Here is a 16,632-nt window from a genome sequence, read left to right as displayed (position 1 = left end):
AACTGTATTTGAAATGCTGTCTAAGGGCACTGCCATCGTCTTGATAGTCCGTGTCTGCAACAGTTGGGGTCTTTTTATTATGGTTTTTGTGTGTGTGTGTGATGCCCAATTCAGTTTTTTAAAGGAGATGAGTAATTTGTCGGTGCTTCTTTGTAATAAATGGGGCACAGTCCTTCTACTTCATAGTCCTTGGGGGGAGGAGGGGGCCTTTAAAAGAGAGCGCTGGGAGGATTGTGCTGTGTGCTTTGTGCTTGTGAAGAGCTCTGGGATGGCTGGAGAGCCATGGTGGTGTGCCCATCCCTGTGCCACCCCTGTGCCATCCAAGCACGTCGTGTAGCAGAGGAGCCCCTCTGTGGGAGTGCAAAGTGTGGCTGAAACCATGGAACTTTTCCCCTTGAATAATGGCCATTTAATTGACTGGGCTAAATGATTGATGGTGCGTGGGCAATGGGTTGGAATTACCAGGGCTGTGTGCTCAGGGGGGCACTGCCCTCTTAATTTCATGTCAGATATTTAAATCCTTTCTCTCCCCCTCTGCGCAGCGCTTCCCTTGGAAAGAGTTAAGCTGTCTGGTGGGACACCGCAGCGCAGGGAACGTACCCTTTATCAAAGGAACGAGATGAGACAAGTTCATTTAAAAAGCCTGGTTTGTCATTGTTTATCTAATTTTCAGCGTTGACACACAAAATTAAGTGGGCTGACACTCACTGCAGCCCCGTCCTGCCTGACCTTTCCTGCTCCTCTGCTTCCCCTCCTGCAGCAGTGGCTGTATGCCGTGCCAGACCCCAGCCGGGGGTGGGGATGGCATTCTGGGGGCTTTTCAGTGTGTTTTCTGCTGCCTGGGCCTCCTGGCTGTGCTGGTTGCCACGTGGGTTCAGTGCTGAGGGTTTATAGAATCACAGAATGAGTTGGGAGAGAGACCTCAAAGATCATCTCATTCCAACCACCCTGCTGCAAATGGGCGTTTGTGCAAAGTATGGGGAGAAGACTGAACACAAGCACAGTGTGCCAATAAAAACGTGCCAATAATTTCAGGTTGGATATTAGGAAAAATGTGTTCTCAGAAAGAGCAGTGCTGCACAGCACAGCTGCCCAGGGGGTGGTGGGTCCCTAACCCAGGGGGTGCTCCAGAACCATCCGTGGAGATGTGGCACTTGGGGACGTGGTCAGTGGGCTTGGGTTGGGTTTGTCTTCTCAGAGGTCTTTTCCAACCTTAGTGATTCTGTGATTCAATGGAGCTTTGCCACAAGTGGGCCTAGGGCTGGTCTGATGGGTTCATGCCTTGTCCACAGTTGTGTACTGCTCTTTGTTGCAGGTGTGATGCAGCAGTAAGGTGCTGCTGAGTGAGGCCAGGTATCAGGAGCAGCGCTGACTTGAGGCTGTGCATGGACCTGGTGCACCCTCCTAGTTGTCAGTGCCTGACCTGAGCAAACTGGGGGCTGCCCACCAGTACAGGTCCTACTAGCACTGTAGTCTGAGGAAATTCTTCTCTGGAACAGTGGAAAACAAGAGAAACCAAACAGTGGTTTCAAGTTAAACTTCTTTCTAGGAAGAAAAGTGTGTAAAATGTGGGGTTTTCCATGGAGTAACCCCACAAAACAAAGCAGAGGGTGTGAGCAACACGGCTCACTGACATCTTAAACACCTCGTAGCCTGCATTCTTCCCCTGCGTGTTGCAAGGAGCTGAACTGCATGGATATTCCAGGCGTGAGATGCCTTCCTCTGCAGGGAGCCTCTCCATCGTAAAGGAGATTCATGGGAGAAGCGGACTGTCTTTAATAGCTTTGTTTTAATTGCCCCAATGCATCTGCTCTTCCTTGTCTGTGGGCTCCTTGTTTCTCCCTAGTTCTCACTGGTGTCCTTGGCTGCTTTTTTGTTTAAGAGGCCAGACGGGTACCTCTAGGCTGTGTTGCTTAGAATAAGCCTTTACTTTAATGTGCACTTTTGCACCCACCATACCGCGGTGCTGTGCACAGCACACTCACACCGATTCTTTCAGCACTCAGTGAGGCAGCAGAAGCTGTGTATTCCCATTTTTTCCATGTGCTGGGGGAGGTCCTGCAGCTTTGTAAAGGTCACACTGGATGGTACATGGAATATCTGCAGGATCCTGTCCCTGGGGTGCAGGTTGTGCTCCTTCCAAATGGTTTCCATGGGTAGAATCAAGGAATGTTTCAAGCAATAGCAATATTTCACACTGCGTTTGTTTACTAAACCCATAGGGCGTGTGCAGGAAGGGATGAAGAATAAGTTGTGGCCTTTCTGTAGCATTGTTCCTGATGTTAGACATTCAAGACCAAAGCTAAAGATTTCTGATAGCCAGGTGTTGGGAAGGAAGAGACGTCGTCCATATGCTCAGTGCCGCGAGCATCTGTGTACTCAAATGCATCATTTTAAGCTCATCCATCTTCTGCTGTAGCATCGAGCTGGCTGCTGCCATCGTCAGACTCTCAGATGGGCTGTGGTACCCCTGGGAGTGCTCCTCGGTGGCCATTTCCCAAGCAGAGCTCACGTGTGTCCACATGGGTGCAAAATTCAGAGCTCTGACAAATGTGAAGTTGTTCTCTGCAGCCCAGAACGGCTGAAAGGAAGCGATCTGCTTCCCCAGAGATAAATATAAAAAAGAAAAAAAGATTGAAGGCTGGGGGGAGAAAATATCCATTTCTGCAGCAGTTACAAAGAGCAAATTTAGAAAGATCGATCACAGTGGCAGAGAGCGATGCTCGGTTCCAGAGGCCTGAGATAAAGGTTGGGGCTGGTGGCTTGAGCCTGGTGGGAAGCATTGACAATCTGAGCAGGGAGAGCGAGTTCCTGGAGCTGACTTTGCTTTGGGAAGCTCTTGCGACTCCATGTTTGTTCTGTGCATCATGGTGGGAATGAGTTCCTGAAGGTGAAGGAAACAACTGGCTCCCAGCAGTGACTGAGTTCACCTTTATGTGTTGGTTAGCAAAGTCTTGCCTCTTACTGTGTTATTTCTCCATCCGCACGTGGAGGAGCCCCATTTGTACCTCTGGGATGGTACAGAAGAGGTTGTGATGTGAGAATAAAGACCAAGTGACCGCCAGCCCTGCTTGTCGAGGGATTGCACAGAGCAATCCTGTGTCCTTCTGCAAGGCAGTGAGCCCTGCAGCACCTCTGCTAACCCAGGCAGCTCTGGACCTGGACCCCATAGGACTGAGATGGATTTGTGCTGGGCTCTGCCGTGCGTGCATGGAGGTCACCCTGCCTTGTGCATCGCCCCTTCTGTGCATTGCCCAGTCCTCACACTGCCTTTGCCCAAAGCCCATGGAAGGGCATCATGGATGCAGCCATCCCAGAGGGTCGAAGCATCTCGCACTTGCTCCCTCCATCGTGTAGATCGTGACGTGTTTTATCCCTGCAGCTCCTCTGTTCCCTGGCCCTGGCCTGCAGAGTGTTTTATTGCTTTGAGCTGGTGCTGCAAGGATTTATGGCACTGTGTTCAGCCCGGTGCTGCCTCGTGGCTCCGCTCGGTGCCATCCTGCCCTGCTGACCCCCCAGTGCGCCCAACGCCGCTGTGCCAGCACTGCATCACTGTCCCCGAGGGTCCCCACATCAACACTGGTTACTTTCAGGCGCTGTTTGCAAGAGCTGTGAAGTTTAGTGTTGCAAAAACCGAGCTGCTTTTGAGTGATTTGGAGGAGAGGTTTTCATCATCTGTGATGGTTTCTCCTGGCGATTGCTTTCTTTCAGCCATTTATGTAATTGCGGTACTTGGTTTCCTGTGGATTTTTATACTTCATTTGAGATTCATCCGAAGATGGCATGTTCCCATCTCTAGGAATGGGGCCAGATTGAGCTGCCTAAGCTGGCTGCTGAAACTGCACGCTGTATTCCTGTTCTGATTTTCTGAGGTGTCTCAGCCAGTAACAGCCCTACGATTCCATGGGGCAGCGTGTTGTACAGCCATCCCTCTTTCCGTCATACGTGAGTGCCCACAGTGGCTTCTCACGAAGGCCTGTTGGGGTTGTGCATAGGTGAGATTTCAGTTTCATTGTCAAGTGATGGCTCCAAAGGCCACACACAGCTCACGTCCTGCTGCAGCTGCAACGTAACACTTGGAGGGACGTGGCACTTTCTGTGTGACTCACACAACCCTAAGAGTGAGGGTGCACACAGGGCAAGGTGTGGGGTTTGTACTGACTGAAGTCAAGGGTGCAAATATATGTGTACAAGGTTATTGCTACGAGTGTGTGTTCATGGTGGCATGATTCAGGCTATGCCCCTAGATAGGGGAAGCATTTTGGAGTGTGACCCAGTTGGACAATTTCCTTTAGGATTGGGCTGGATTACTGCTGGGTTGCGTTGCGTTAGGTTGGGTTGGGTTGGATTGGATTGGATTGGGTTAGGTTGGATGATGTTAGATTGGGTTGGGTTATGTTGGGTTATGTTGGATTGGGTTGGGTTTGGTTGAGTTAGTTTGGGTTCGGTTGGGTTGGTTGGGTCAGTTTGGGTTGGGTTGGGTTGGGTTGGGTTATGTTGTGTTGTGATGTTACTTGCACAAAGGGGCCATTAAAGGGAGAAAATTAAGAGATTGTGGACCTTTAAAACCTGCGGGTCAGTGACCTCAGTGAAGAGTTTGGAGTCCTCCAGCCTCCTCTTTTCTGTATCAGTGTTGAACATGGACAATATGCATCCAGCTGAAAGCCCACTGACTGCAATCCCATTTTCATTGCAACTGCAGAATTTTCCAGTGTATTTTTTCTAAAACACGAATGAGATCAACTCTCTCAGGGTCTCTCTCTCTGTGTCTGTTGGCTAACCCTTCCTGTCCCGTTTGCAGGGCCACCCGTTCATCGTGCAGTACAACGACGGCCATGCAGAGGTGGTTTCCATGTGGGTGTGCAGGACGTTGGAGGAGCGGCGCTCGGCGCAGGGCGCACCGTGAGCTGCTGGGTCGTGGGACAGAGCTTTGGGCTCCCCCCATCCGGGTCATATTGTGCTAAAAAGCAACACAATCTTTTGGGATGTTGGTTGTTGCCTTCCTCCCTCCCGCGCAGACACGTTAAGGAATTCCCTTCACACGTTTCTCTCGTTTAATGTCCTCAAATTAATCTTCAGTTAAACTGTACACAGCCTTAAAGCGAGTATTTTATATCTCTATTTTTTTGTTGTTATTGAATGTATTGTATATTTCATGGCTCCAGAGTATTTTTGAACTTAGTTTTGCTATTGTATGGCTGACCAGCAGGCTGTTCCGAGGGCTGGAGGAGGAGCCGTTGGCTGTCTGGGGAGTGTGGACATCCACAAAACACCTGTTTGAAATGGGTTTGGTATTTTTAAGGAAAAAAAAACCAAAAGAACAAGAAGAAGAGGAAGGGAGAGTGTGGAGTTGCTGGTCCTGGGAAGAGGCCATCACCCCACTGCAATACGAGCATTGCAGGGGCATCGGCCGTGGTGTCCTTGGATGGCAGGTGCTGCACAGTGCTGCATCCCATCGCGGGGGCAGAGCTGTGCTGAGGGACGGTGCTGCTCAGGCTGTGGTTTCACTGATAGTCACAGTTAGTGGCTCATCTCCCCGTGGCTGGGAGCACACAGCAGCCCCCGGCACGCAACAGCAGCGCCACTGCTGTGGGGCACGGTGTGAGCAGGGGGGGAGCGCTGTGCCCAGGTGTCCCTGCCCCGATCCCCTGTGTGCTGTGGGCAGGGATGGGCACAGCACTCACTGCCGTCGTGCAGAGCGCCCGGCTGTGCTCCCAGTGGAGCAGGAACACTTCCAGCATCTGTGCCGTGTGTTTGCTGTCCCTGCCATCCCTGTGTGTGCTGGGCACAACGTCAATCCTTATGTTAAGGCACTGGAGGAGCAGAGGGCAGAAGGCGCTGTGGGAGCTGAGGGTTTGCTCAGCAAACTGCACACCTTGGGCAGGGGGGGGAGGATGGGGGTTTCCTTTGCTCGTTTTTGCCTTAGAAATAAACTTTTGCTATAAGAAAAGCTCAGGTAGTGCATTCTATACCAGCAGCTTTAAGAACAAAGCAGTGAAAAATTCCTCCCCAGTCCCCGCAAATCGTAAATGTTCCTTTGGAGAAGACTTTGCTTCCTTCCTTGGAGGGATCATTCGTCTTCTTTTGAAGTATAGGGGTTGCAGGCATGAACTTATAGACTAAAAGTTTATCTTAATTGCTCTGATGTCACCGCCTCCCCGGCAGATAACAGCGCAATGAATGAGTCAACAGGACCCCACACCTTCAGGTCCTTTTTCTAAAGTGAGACAAATTTCTTCCCTTGGAGCCATGGGGACCGCGGGCAGCTCGCCTGTTTGTTTATCTCCCGCGGTTCGCTTTGGCTTTCTCTGGCTAAAAAGTCTCTCCCTCGGGTTTAGGTAAGAAGTCGGTAGGAGCAAGGCTGTGCCTTGGGGGGAGCGGTGGCACCGGCTGGGATCCGGTTGTGATCGCTGCTCCCCGAAGCCCACCGCAGGGATGGGGTGCATCCAGGCTCCGTGCACAGGGGCTGGGGCTGCTCCTCCCTGCTGCAGCTTTCTGAAGCCGGAATCGGGGCGTTCCTCGACCGGAAAGCTTGAAGAAAACAGCGCCGTTACACCCTGCAGCCACGTCCCGCTCAGCCGCAGCACGGGGCGGTGCGTGGTGAACAACACCTGAGCGAGGATGAACGCCCTGCGTGGATGTGGGCGCACACAGGAGCTCGCAGGCTCTGCTATGAACCACCGTGCGCGTGTGAAATCTGTGCAGGATTTGGAATGTGTGCAGCTTTCCTCTGCCAGTCACCTTTGCTCATCCCACGAGCCCGGGGCAGCACGGAACACCTTCAGTTTCTCGCGTCCCGTGCCCATGTGCATCCCGCTGCCAGCTTTCCGAAGGCGAAGTGTCACTCTTTGTTTTCTGACTAACAGCCTGTGTGTGTGTGTGTGTGTGTGTGTGTGTGTGTGTGTGTGTTTGTGCAGGCAGACATCTGGCAAAATATAAAAGCAGAAAGTGGGAACTGCAGCAGGAGGCGGCTTGGAAGGCTGCGCGGTCCCAACGTGTCCCTTCTGCCGGACAGGGACAAACAGCGGCCGCCGACCGCGCAGCTCCACCGACACGTGGAGCAGCTCCGAGGGGCTCCGTGTGCTCCTCCGCCGTCCAGGAGCCGGCACTGACCCTGCGAGCAGCGCGGGGGCTCCGCGGTCCCGCCGGGAAGGTGGCACTGAGGGCTGCCAAGGGACGGGGCTGAGCACAGGGAGCTCTGTCTGCCTCTGTGATGCGGGGAGGTGGGACTGGGGCCGAAGCAAACCCCGGGAGCCGCCCCACATCTTTGAGAGCTGCAAAGCAAGGCGCTCAGGATCCGACTTTTCTGAAAGGCGCTCAGAAGCTTCTTACGCTGTGCAGGGCTGTTCGCAGGCGGCTTGCCACAGCCACCCACGTCCCTACAGCTAACTTGTGCCTGCTGCTCCTTGTCCTTCCACCCTACACAGCTCCCCCCCCCCGGGCAGGACCAACCTGAACCCCAAACACCACAGCGCCCGCAGAGCAGCAGTGCTGCACCCCGTGACCCATGAGGGGTCCAGAGTCCCAGTTTTGGGGAGCCCCATCCTCCACCTTCAGTGGGGACCCTCAGCCTAGGGCACCAAGCAGCAGGATGGGCTGAGCCGAGCGCTGCTCGAGGTGCTGCAGTTCTGGGCTGCCCGGCGCGGGCTCTGGAAAAAATAATAATAATAATAAAAATAAAAATGATAATTGAAAAACAAAAGAAAAGGAAAAAGGAAAATAAATAAATAAATAAAACCACTCGATACGTTCAGATATTTTGGGCAGACGGAAATAGAAAGAAGGCAAAAATCAAAAGCTCGAAGGTGCGCGCCGATCTCCGCCGAAAGCCGCAGTGCGCGGAGCCGCGGTGACCCGGAGCGGCGCTCCCTTCGGGGGGGGCACAGCCGGAACGCGCTGGGAACGGATGGATGGGCTCAGCTCAGCCCGCACCGCAGCTCTGCGGCTCCGGCGAACCCCTCGTCCTGCCGGAAGGTCAAGGTTTGTCGGCCCGGGCGATGGATGGCGGGAGGAGAACAACTCGCGGGGGGAGCAGAGCTGCGGGTCGGGGTGCTGCAGGTTCGGCACGGCCCGGTTCGGTTCGGCTCGGCTCGGGGACGAAGCGCCTCTAATTGCTGCCCCGGGCGCACGGCGCTGCTTTAACCCCATCGATAAACTGCGGGCATCGATCTTCAGCGCTGCGTTCCTCCGCATCCCCTACAGCTCCTACACCGGGCCGGGCGGGATGGGGCTGAATTGGGCTGGGAGGTAAGGGGGGGGGGGGGGGGGGGAGAAAGGTGAGGGGTAACGGGGAGAGCAGATGGAGGGGTGATGGGAGGATGAGAGGGGGGGAACGGAGTGGGGATGCACGGCGCTTGGGAGCACAGAAGGGGCATTCGTGAGACACAGCCGGGGGGCACACACAGGCGCCGGGAAAAGGGCCCCGGGCTCTGCTCACCGCTCTGCGTATCTCTGCGCACCCGCGGGCGCTCCGCACGTCGGGGCGGGCGCAGCGCTGCCGGCCCGCAGAGAGCCGCCGCCCGCTTCCTTTGTCAATGTCCAGTAATTAAAATGTCACCGTTTAATTTTCAGGCCTCTCGGAGCAATCTTTTCCTAATAAAGAGTGTGATCGAAGCGCTCCTTCCCCCCCCCCCCCCCTCGCTCCCCGCAAAGGGCCGCGGAAGGGGCCGTAAACGCAGAGCCGCTGCGGATCGATGGAGAGAAGCCCGGATTGATCGGCCTCTAAAATTAAATTTATTGGGGTCATGGTTTTATATGGTGCTGATACAACTGTTAAATGGGGAACATTCATTTCCAATAGGAGGCGTTTATTAAACTTCCACTGAATTAGACCGCCGTGATTTATGTGGCAATCTCGGCACAGCCCTCCAGGAGGGAAAGGGAGAGGCAGTGAGGGCCCTTCCGCGGCCGTCTCCGGGCGGTTATTTATTTATCCCCACCCCCACCCCCCCGTGCCACGGCTCCATAAGTTTTAACCGAAATTATCCGCCGGGCTCAGCCGGGAGCGGCACCGCCCGCGGGTCCCGTCGGGGCGCCCCGCACCGCCCCGCACCGCGCAGCCCCGGGGGTGGAGGGGGGGGTCGGGGGAGCCCCGCAAACGTCCCCGCTCCCGCGTGCGGCGATCGTTGAGCGTTAATTAGAAATTCATTACAATTAAAAGCCGCGCGCACACGCCTTAATTACATCTGATTTTTAATTCCGAATCCGTGTTTACACAGTAAGCGAGACGTACCTCCTGATTATCCCCAATACTCTTTATACTGTACTAATTATGTAAATTAAACCTAATTAACTGACAAAAACTGCAGTCAATTCAACTGTTCGAAGATAACGGAGGCGGCGAGGAGCGGAGGAGCCGCGGCCGTTCCGCGCTGTCGGGGCGGTGCGGTGCGGTGCGGTGCTGCGGGGCGCGGGAGCGGGAACGGCGGAGGGGGACGCGGTGGAGGCGCGGATTTGGGCCCCTCGGAGCCCCTCGACGTGAGAGCTGCCCGGTGCGGATGGGGCGTCGGGCTGCGGCCGGCGGTGGCACAGCGAAGAGGAGCGGCTCCGTGGGTACCGCGCGTGTTTAACCCCCACCCGTGAGCCCAACCCGCAAACACGAAAATAAGCGGTGAGAAGATGTGGCAGCGCCGGAGGGTCTCACTCACTCCCGGCTGGAGGAGGAGCGGGGATAAATAACTGAAAAAAAAAAAAAAAAGAGGAATAATTACCGGCTCGGGTTGCGGCCATTGCGGGAAGGCCGAGCCCGCAGCTCCCAACCTTCGGCTTCTCTCCCCGCCCCGCCCCGACGGGGCGTCCCGCACCCAAATTGCGGGGACCCGCAGCCGCTTTCGGGCAGTGCGGAGCGGCCTCACCGCGGGGACGCAGCGCCGGGATCGGCTCCGCGGCCGCGTTTCTCTCCGCACCGCATCCTCTCGGCAGAGGGATTATAAAATAATCGTAAATAATAAACAATAATATAGAGAGATAAATATATATCTATAAAAGCGATAGCCGGGGGCGACGCGCGCCGTTATTAACTTCTGTTTGATCAGTGTAATTGCGCCGATCGCGGCCGGACATGATGATTAATTACAGTTTAATTAATGTGGCCGTGACCAACCCACCCAGGGCGGGGACGCGGAGCCGGGGGGGCCCTTCCACGCCGGCGGGACCGAAGGCCACCGGAGCGGTACCCCCATTCCTACGGCCTCCGGTCCGGCCGGCGTGGAGGAGACCCCCGGAGCGAACGAAAAACCGCGGCCGTCGCCCCCCCCTCCGCCTCCTCCCGGCGATTTCGTTACCGCCCTTCTGTCCCCCATCCGCGCATCCTCACCCCCCGGGCGGAGCTCTCATCCCGGCTACGGAGGAAAGGGGAAACGGCGGTGAGAAGGAAGTGGAAGATTCGTTGGGGCCCTAGCGGTGACCCCCCCGGGGAGGAGGGTTTTCGTTGCATCCCGCTCCCACCGGTACGTTACAACGAACCCCGGGGGGCGGCGCGGGCCGAAACGCGGAGGGACGCGCGGTAAATGCGCGGAGGGCAGAAGAGATGCGCGGAGAGCTGCGGATCCCCGCTCTTACCTCGGGCAGACCCGGGCGGGTCCCCGCTCGCTGGCGGCCCCCCGAGCCCCCCCGCCCCGCTCCGCTGTGCCTTAAAGCCGCGCCGTGATTGAGCGGAGCGCATCGGTGATTGACGGCCGCGGGGTCCCGGAGGCAGTTAATGTAAATATGCTGGTGCTAAGTGGGTGTGTCTTCCCGTTATTTTAGCTGTCACCGGATCAATGTGCGGCGGCTCCAAGTACGGATCCGGATCCTCCCTCGGCGGCGCGGTTGCCCACTCGCTCTTGTTGCATCGCGCCCGGGCGGACACGGAGGAAGCGGCCGCCCCGCAGCACCGCTGAACGCCCGCACCGCACCGCCCGTCCCCGCGGGGAGGAGGGGGCCGGGGGGGCCCGCACTGCGCCCGGCGGCGGATGAGCGGCCCCGGGGCGGCGGATGAGCGGCGGCCCTTAACCCCGAGGAGCGCGGGCCGCTCGCACGTCCATCCCGGCTCCGCGCCGCGGTAAGTGATGGCGGTGCGGGGCGGCGCGGGGCGGCGCGGGGGAGCGATTTGGGGAGCGGTTCCCCCGTTCTTTCGTGCGCCTAGCGCGGAAGCCGCTTACAGCCCTCCTCGCTAAGCCAATTTGCCTCGTTCGCTTCCCTGCTGCTACGTGCGGCGGGGGCTGTCCGCCCCGGCCCCTATAATCCCCCTCCCCGCCCCTAATCGCCTCCCGGGGACGCTCGGCTGCAGGGCCCCGGCTCCAAGTTTCGGCCCGGCCGGAGCCGCTCCGCGCTCCCTCCGGTGCGGTGCGCTGGGGTACGGCACAAAGAGACCGGTGTCACCCCCGTCCCCCTCCCCATCTCCATCCCCGTTCCCGTCCCCGTCCACATCCTGATCGCCACCCCCATCCCGTCTCCGGTTCGGACGCCCTTGGCCGCAGCTGCGGAGCGGCGGTGCGGTGCGGGGCTGCGCGGAGCCCTCCGGGGCCGCAGCCGGGAACGTCCCCGCTGCTGCGCCCGGTACTGAGGAGCGGGGAGCGGGGGGAGGACCGGAGGGGCCCCCGGAGCGCTCCTCACCGACGCCTTTCGCCGCTATTTTGTTTTGCAGGGGCGTTTTCGAGGGGAATGGAGGCGATCGGCAGTCAGCTGGGAAACGGGAGAGATGCAAGCTCCTCCCCAAATTCAAAGCAAGAGCTGCAGCCGTACCAGGGCTCCAATACCCTGAAGCCCAACCAAGTGGGTGAGACCTCTCTGTACGGAGTGCCCATCGTGTCCCTGGTCATCGACGGGCAGGAGCGGCTGTGCCTGGCGCAGATCTCCAACACTCTGCTCAAGAACTACAGCTACAATGAGATCCACAACCGGCGCGTGGCCCTGGGCATCACCTGCGTGCAGTGCACGCCCGTGCAGCTGGAGATCCTGCGGCGGGCCGGGGCCATGCCCATCTCGTCGCGCCGCTGCGGCATGATCACCAAGCGGGAGGCCGAGCGGCTCTGCAAGTCCTTCCTGGGCGAGCACAAGCCGCCCAAGCTGCCCGAGAACTTCGCCTTCGACGTGGTGCACGAGTGCGCCTGGGGCTCGCGGGGCAGCTTCATCCCCGCCCGCTACAACAGCTCCCGCGCCAAGTGCATCAAGTGCAGCTACTGCAGCATGTACTTCTCCCCCAACAAGTTCATCTTCCACTCGCACCGCACCCCGGACTCCAAATACACGCAGCCCGACGCCGCCAACTTCAACTCGTGGCGCCGCCACCTCAAGCTCAGCGACAAGACGGCCACTGAGGAGCTGTCGCACGCCTGGGAGGATGTCAAGGCCATGTTCAACGGCGGCACCCGCAAGAGGACCTTCTCCCTGCAGGGCGCGGCCGGGGGCGGTCCCGGGGGGGGCTCTCCCGCCGCCAAGGCCCCGCTGCACCCCCCGCCGCCCGCCGGCCCCGAGCTGCCCCCGGCGCACAAGAGCCTCCGCTGCGGCGGGCAGGAGGCCCCGGGGGAGCGGGGAGCGCTGGGACTGCCGTCGGGGCACGGCGGGGCGGCGGGGGGGCACGGCGGGGCCGGCGCGGTGCGGAGCTACCCGGTGATCCCGGTGCCCAGCAAAGGCTTCGGGATGCTGCAGAAGCTGCCGCCGCCGCTCTTCCCGCATCCTTACGGCTTCCCGGCCGCCGCTTTCGGACTCTGCCCCAAGAAGCAGGAGGACGCGCTGGGCGGGGCGGGGGGCGGCGAGGCGGGGAAAGGCGGCGCGTTGCCGTCGGGGATGTTCTGGGGACCCCCGCACCCGCACCCCCCGCAGCCGGCCCAGCCGCCCCACCAGCCCGGCGCCGCCAAGGACGCGGCCGTGTACCCCTCGTTCCCCATGTTCTGGCCGGCGGCCGGCAGCCTCCCCGTGCCGCCCTACCCGGCGCAGAGCCAGGCCAAAGCGGCGGCCACGGCCGTGGTGGTGGCGGCGGCGGCGGCGGCTGCGGCGGCGGCGGCGGAGCCGTCGGGGCGGCACGGCGAGCTGGAGGGCTCGGAGCCGTCGGGCAGCGGGCGGAGCAGCGCGACGCCCCAAGAAGGCTCCGGGGCGGACGGAGAGCGCTGTCCCAGCGCGCTGTCCAGGGCGGCCGGCGAAGAGGAGCGCTCCGGCGACGAGGCCCTGCTGGGCCCGCTGCCCCTGCCCAGGAAGGGCAGCTACCTGTCCGCCTTCCGCCCGGTGGTGAAGGACACCGAGAGCATCGCCAAGCTCTACGGCACCCGCGAGGCGTACGGCGGGGCGGCGGCCCGAGCGCCCGGCTACCTCTCGCCGGACTTTCTCAGCGAGGGCAGCTCCAGCTACCGCTCGCTGTCCCCCGGGGGGGACACGGCCGAGGAGCCCGAGGTGGACGTGGAGTCCAACCGCTTCCCCGAGGACGACGAGGAGGACACCGCCGCCCCCGCGGAGGAGCGGGAGCCGCCGCCGCCCCGACTGCTGCCCGCGCCCGAGGAGCCGCTCCCCGCGGCGGAGGGGCCGGAGGAGAAAGGGGGCGACGGGGCGGCGGAGGAGGGGAGCCGGGGCCCCGACGGCAGCCCCGAGCGGAGCAGCAGCGGCGGCGCCTACGAGGTGCGGGGCCGGGGCCGGGGGACGCCTCGGGGTCGGCCCCGCGCCCTGACCCGCTGTTTTGTAGGTGTACGCGCCGGAGCGGGGGGAGCACCTGCAGCCGCTGAAAGCCGCCGCGTCCCTGGGAGCCGCCTTCCTCTGCACCCCTGAAGCGAAGGGTAAATCGCACCGCGGGGGGGAAGGGGGGGATCGGGCACGGCACGGAGCCGGCGGGGGCCTCCGGAGCGCCGCTTTCGTTTAGAGGCTTTTGGGAGAAAAAATAAAATAAAATAAAAGGCAGCGAACGGATTTTGGAGAGGGGACGGGCCGGCCGAGGAGCACGCGGGGCCCGCGGATGGCACCGGAACGGCCGTCGGGAGGGCTCGGGGCGGGGAGGGGAGGGGGCCGCCCGAAGGGGCAAAGCTGCCAGCAAGCTACTTTCCAACGGCAAAGCGATTAGGATGTCCTCTAAGAAGGTTTTAACGAGGGCTTTGTCCTTAATTATGTAATTAAGGATATATCAGGACCATACTTTCATTGCTTACGGTTGAAAATCGGTTTATTAACTTTAAGAGCAAGATAAAGAAGACAATCACTCGACAGCAGAGGATTTAGAGACCAGAAAATCCTATCAGGACCAAAGGAGCGTCTCGCATCCCAGCCCTGTAAATACTGACAGAGGTAAGTCCTCACCGCGGGGCGCTGCGCGGCCGCCCAACACCCTTCCTCCCCCCCCCCCCCCTCCCCCCCCGCTTCCCCCGACGGCGCGGAAGGAGCTCCGAAATAAAAACAACAATAATAAACCAACGCAGGAGAAGAGCTCGGCATGGAGGTGGCGGGGACGCAGTTGGTGGAAAAGGACATCGAGAACTTGGCCCGAGGTGAGAGGGGGCGGCCGCTGCGGGACCCGACGCCAGGGGAAACCCCCGACGCCCCCCGGGCCCCCATCGCGGCTCGAAGTCTTTGTGCTTTCCGCGGGAGTGATTAACTCCTGTGATTAATGCAATGTAATGCGATTAGCGCCGCGCTGAGCCGCTCCATATGGAAAAGCTCGCGCTCCCCCCAAAACCCGGCCTCGTGTTTTTCAACAGACGAACTGCAAAAACTCGTCCTGGAGCAAATGGAGCTGAGGAAGAAATTGGAAAGGGACTTCCAGAGCCTGAAAGGTACCGGGGGAGCCCCTCCTTGCGGCCGGGGCCGGGCGGGGCGGCACTGACCGCGCTGTGCCCGCAGATAACTTCCAGGACCAGATGAAAAGGGAGCTGGCGTACCGCGAGGAGATGGTGCAGCAGCTGCAGATCGTCCGAGGTGCGGCCCGGCCGCGGCCCGTCGCGATTCTTCCCTTTCTGTTTCGTTTCATTTAATTGTTTTTATTATTATTATTATTATTATTATTATTATTATTATTATTATTATTATTATTATTTTAAATGTCTTTTATTGGTTTTATTATTTTTTTTAACATTTCATTGTTTTTATTTTTTATTTTTTATTTTTTAAATTTAGTTCTTTTTATTCTTTTATTCTTAGGGTCGCGTTTTATTATTTCCTCGCATTATTTCATTGCACTTTTACACCCGAGCCACCTACGGGCGCTGCCCCTTCCCGCCCCCCCCCCGCCCTGTTAAGCCCCCGGCCGAGGAGCGACATTTCTCGCCAATTCCCCTTTCCCTTTACCCGCTCCCTTGGACGGGGCGGCCGCTCCCGGATCCCCCCCGGCTCATTTTGATGCTCTTCCCCCCTCTCCAGACACGCTGTGCAACGAGCTGGACCAGGAGAGGAAAGCGCGCTACGCCATCCAACAGAAACTGAAAGGTACCGAGGCAGGAGGGGGGGCTCAGCCGTCTAACGCGGGGTCAGAAGCCCCCCCTTCCCCGTCGGTGGGGCCGGGGCTGACGGCGATGTCGCTTTGCAGAGGCTCACGACGCGCTGCACCACTTCTCCTGCAAGATGCTGACCCCGCGGCACTGCACGGGGAATTGCTCCTTCAAACCGCCTCTGCTGCCCCAGTGACCCCCCCGGATCCTCCCCATTCCCCCCCCTCCCGAAGCCATGCGCCCCGCGGCGCGCCGCAGCCCAGGGCAGAGCCCACACAAAGCCATTTCCACGAGGAGCCACGTGTACATAAGGGGACTCGGAGCTCGGCCCTCTCGGACTGGCAATAGGGCGGGACCCCCCCGGGCCCCCCACCCCGCTCCGCGTCCTCCCCCCCCCTCCCTGTGTGTCCGCTTCTTCCGCCCTCGTCCAGACTGGAAACAAACGTGGCTATGTGCAATGGATATAAATGTACTGTGATTCTCTTGGTACAGTATTTGTTGGATTTTTATTTATTTATGATGTATATTTATTTTCCCCCCTCCCTCCCCCCCCATCCTCCCTCGGGCCCCCTCCTGCCTCAACCTCCCCTCACCCCCCCGTACATTTCTGGATGTGACAGCACTTTAACGGGCGGTTCGCGACTCCGGGGGGGTACCACCTCTGTACGGGATTTTGGTTCTTTAATAAAAGCCGACTTTAAGCACCGCCTGCTCCGTGCCAGGGGAGGGGGGGGGGGGGTTATCGCTGCGGGCCGCCCCCTGGGGGCGCAGAGCCCGAGGTGCCCTCGCTGCAGCCGCCCGCACCCCACGCAGCTCCTCGCTCCCTTATCCTCCTCCGCACCGCAGCCGGGAGCTCATTAATGCCCATTTATATGCTCGTTTCACACATGAAAGTATCACATTAATGAGCTCCGGGAGCGGGCTGGGAGGGAGTTTGCGCACCTTATAGCCCGAAATTCCCGCTTCCATCCCCAGCGCCGCATCTCTGCGGGACACCCGACAGCGGCGCGCCGGGGGCGGCCCGGAGGGGCTGAGCAGATGGGGCACGGCGGGAGCGTTTGGGACGGAGCTGCACCTCGGACACAGGGCTCTCCGGGCTGCGGGTACAGCGCTGGGCCGGGGGGATGCCTCGACGGCCCGGGGAAAGCTGCGTAATGCCCGTCCCGGCGGGGCGCGCAACCCCGAGAGCGGAGCGGCCGCGCTCAGCCGCCGGCGCTCGTTGGTGAGAGAAGCGGAGCAGTTCCGCAGC

General features: G+C 59.4%; 2 protein-coding genes across 4 annotated transcripts in view; both read left to right on the top strand.

Moving 5' to 3' along the window:
* Positions 1 to 5,156, top strand: part of MAP2K5 (mitogen-activated protein kinase kinase 5) — a 110,781-nt gene extending 105,625 nt beyond the window's left edge. For all 3 annotated transcript variants that reach the window (XM_048955823.1, XM_048955821.1, XM_048955822.1), the window contains one exon: positions 4,802 to 5,156. In XM_048955823.1, the coding sequence (XP_048811780.1) occupies positions 4,802 to 4,964 (163 nt within the window). In that variant the 3' untranslated portion in view covers positions 4,965 to 5,156. The remainder of the gene's footprint in view (positions 1 to 4,801) is intronic.
* A 6,487-nt stretch (positions 5,157 to 11,643) lies between these two features.
* SKOR1 (SKI family transcriptional corepressor 1) lies at positions 11,644 to 15,579 on the top strand. The gene is made up of 8 exons (XM_048956320.1): positions 11,644 to 13,590; positions 13,655 to 13,745; positions 14,140 to 14,247; positions 14,379 to 14,447; positions 14,658 to 14,732; positions 14,800 to 14,874; positions 15,316 to 15,381; positions 15,482 to 15,579. The coding sequence occupies exons 1-8, from the start codon at positions 11,644 to 11,646 to the stop codon at positions 15,577 to 15,579; spliced, it is 2,529 nt and encodes an 842-aa protein (XP_048812277.1).
* Positions 15,580 to 16,632: the final 1,053 nt, after the last annotated feature.

This window comes from Lagopus muta, chromosome 10, assembly GCF_023343835.1.
Source record: "Lagopus muta isolate bLagMut1 chromosome 10, bLagMut1 primary, whole genome shotgun sequence".
Lineage (NCBI taxonomy): Eukaryota > Metazoa > Chordata > Aves > Galliformes > Phasianidae > Lagopus > Lagopus muta.
The sequence above is the reverse complement of the archived record's forward strand: the minus strand, read 5'-3'. Positions and strand labels throughout refer to the sequence as shown.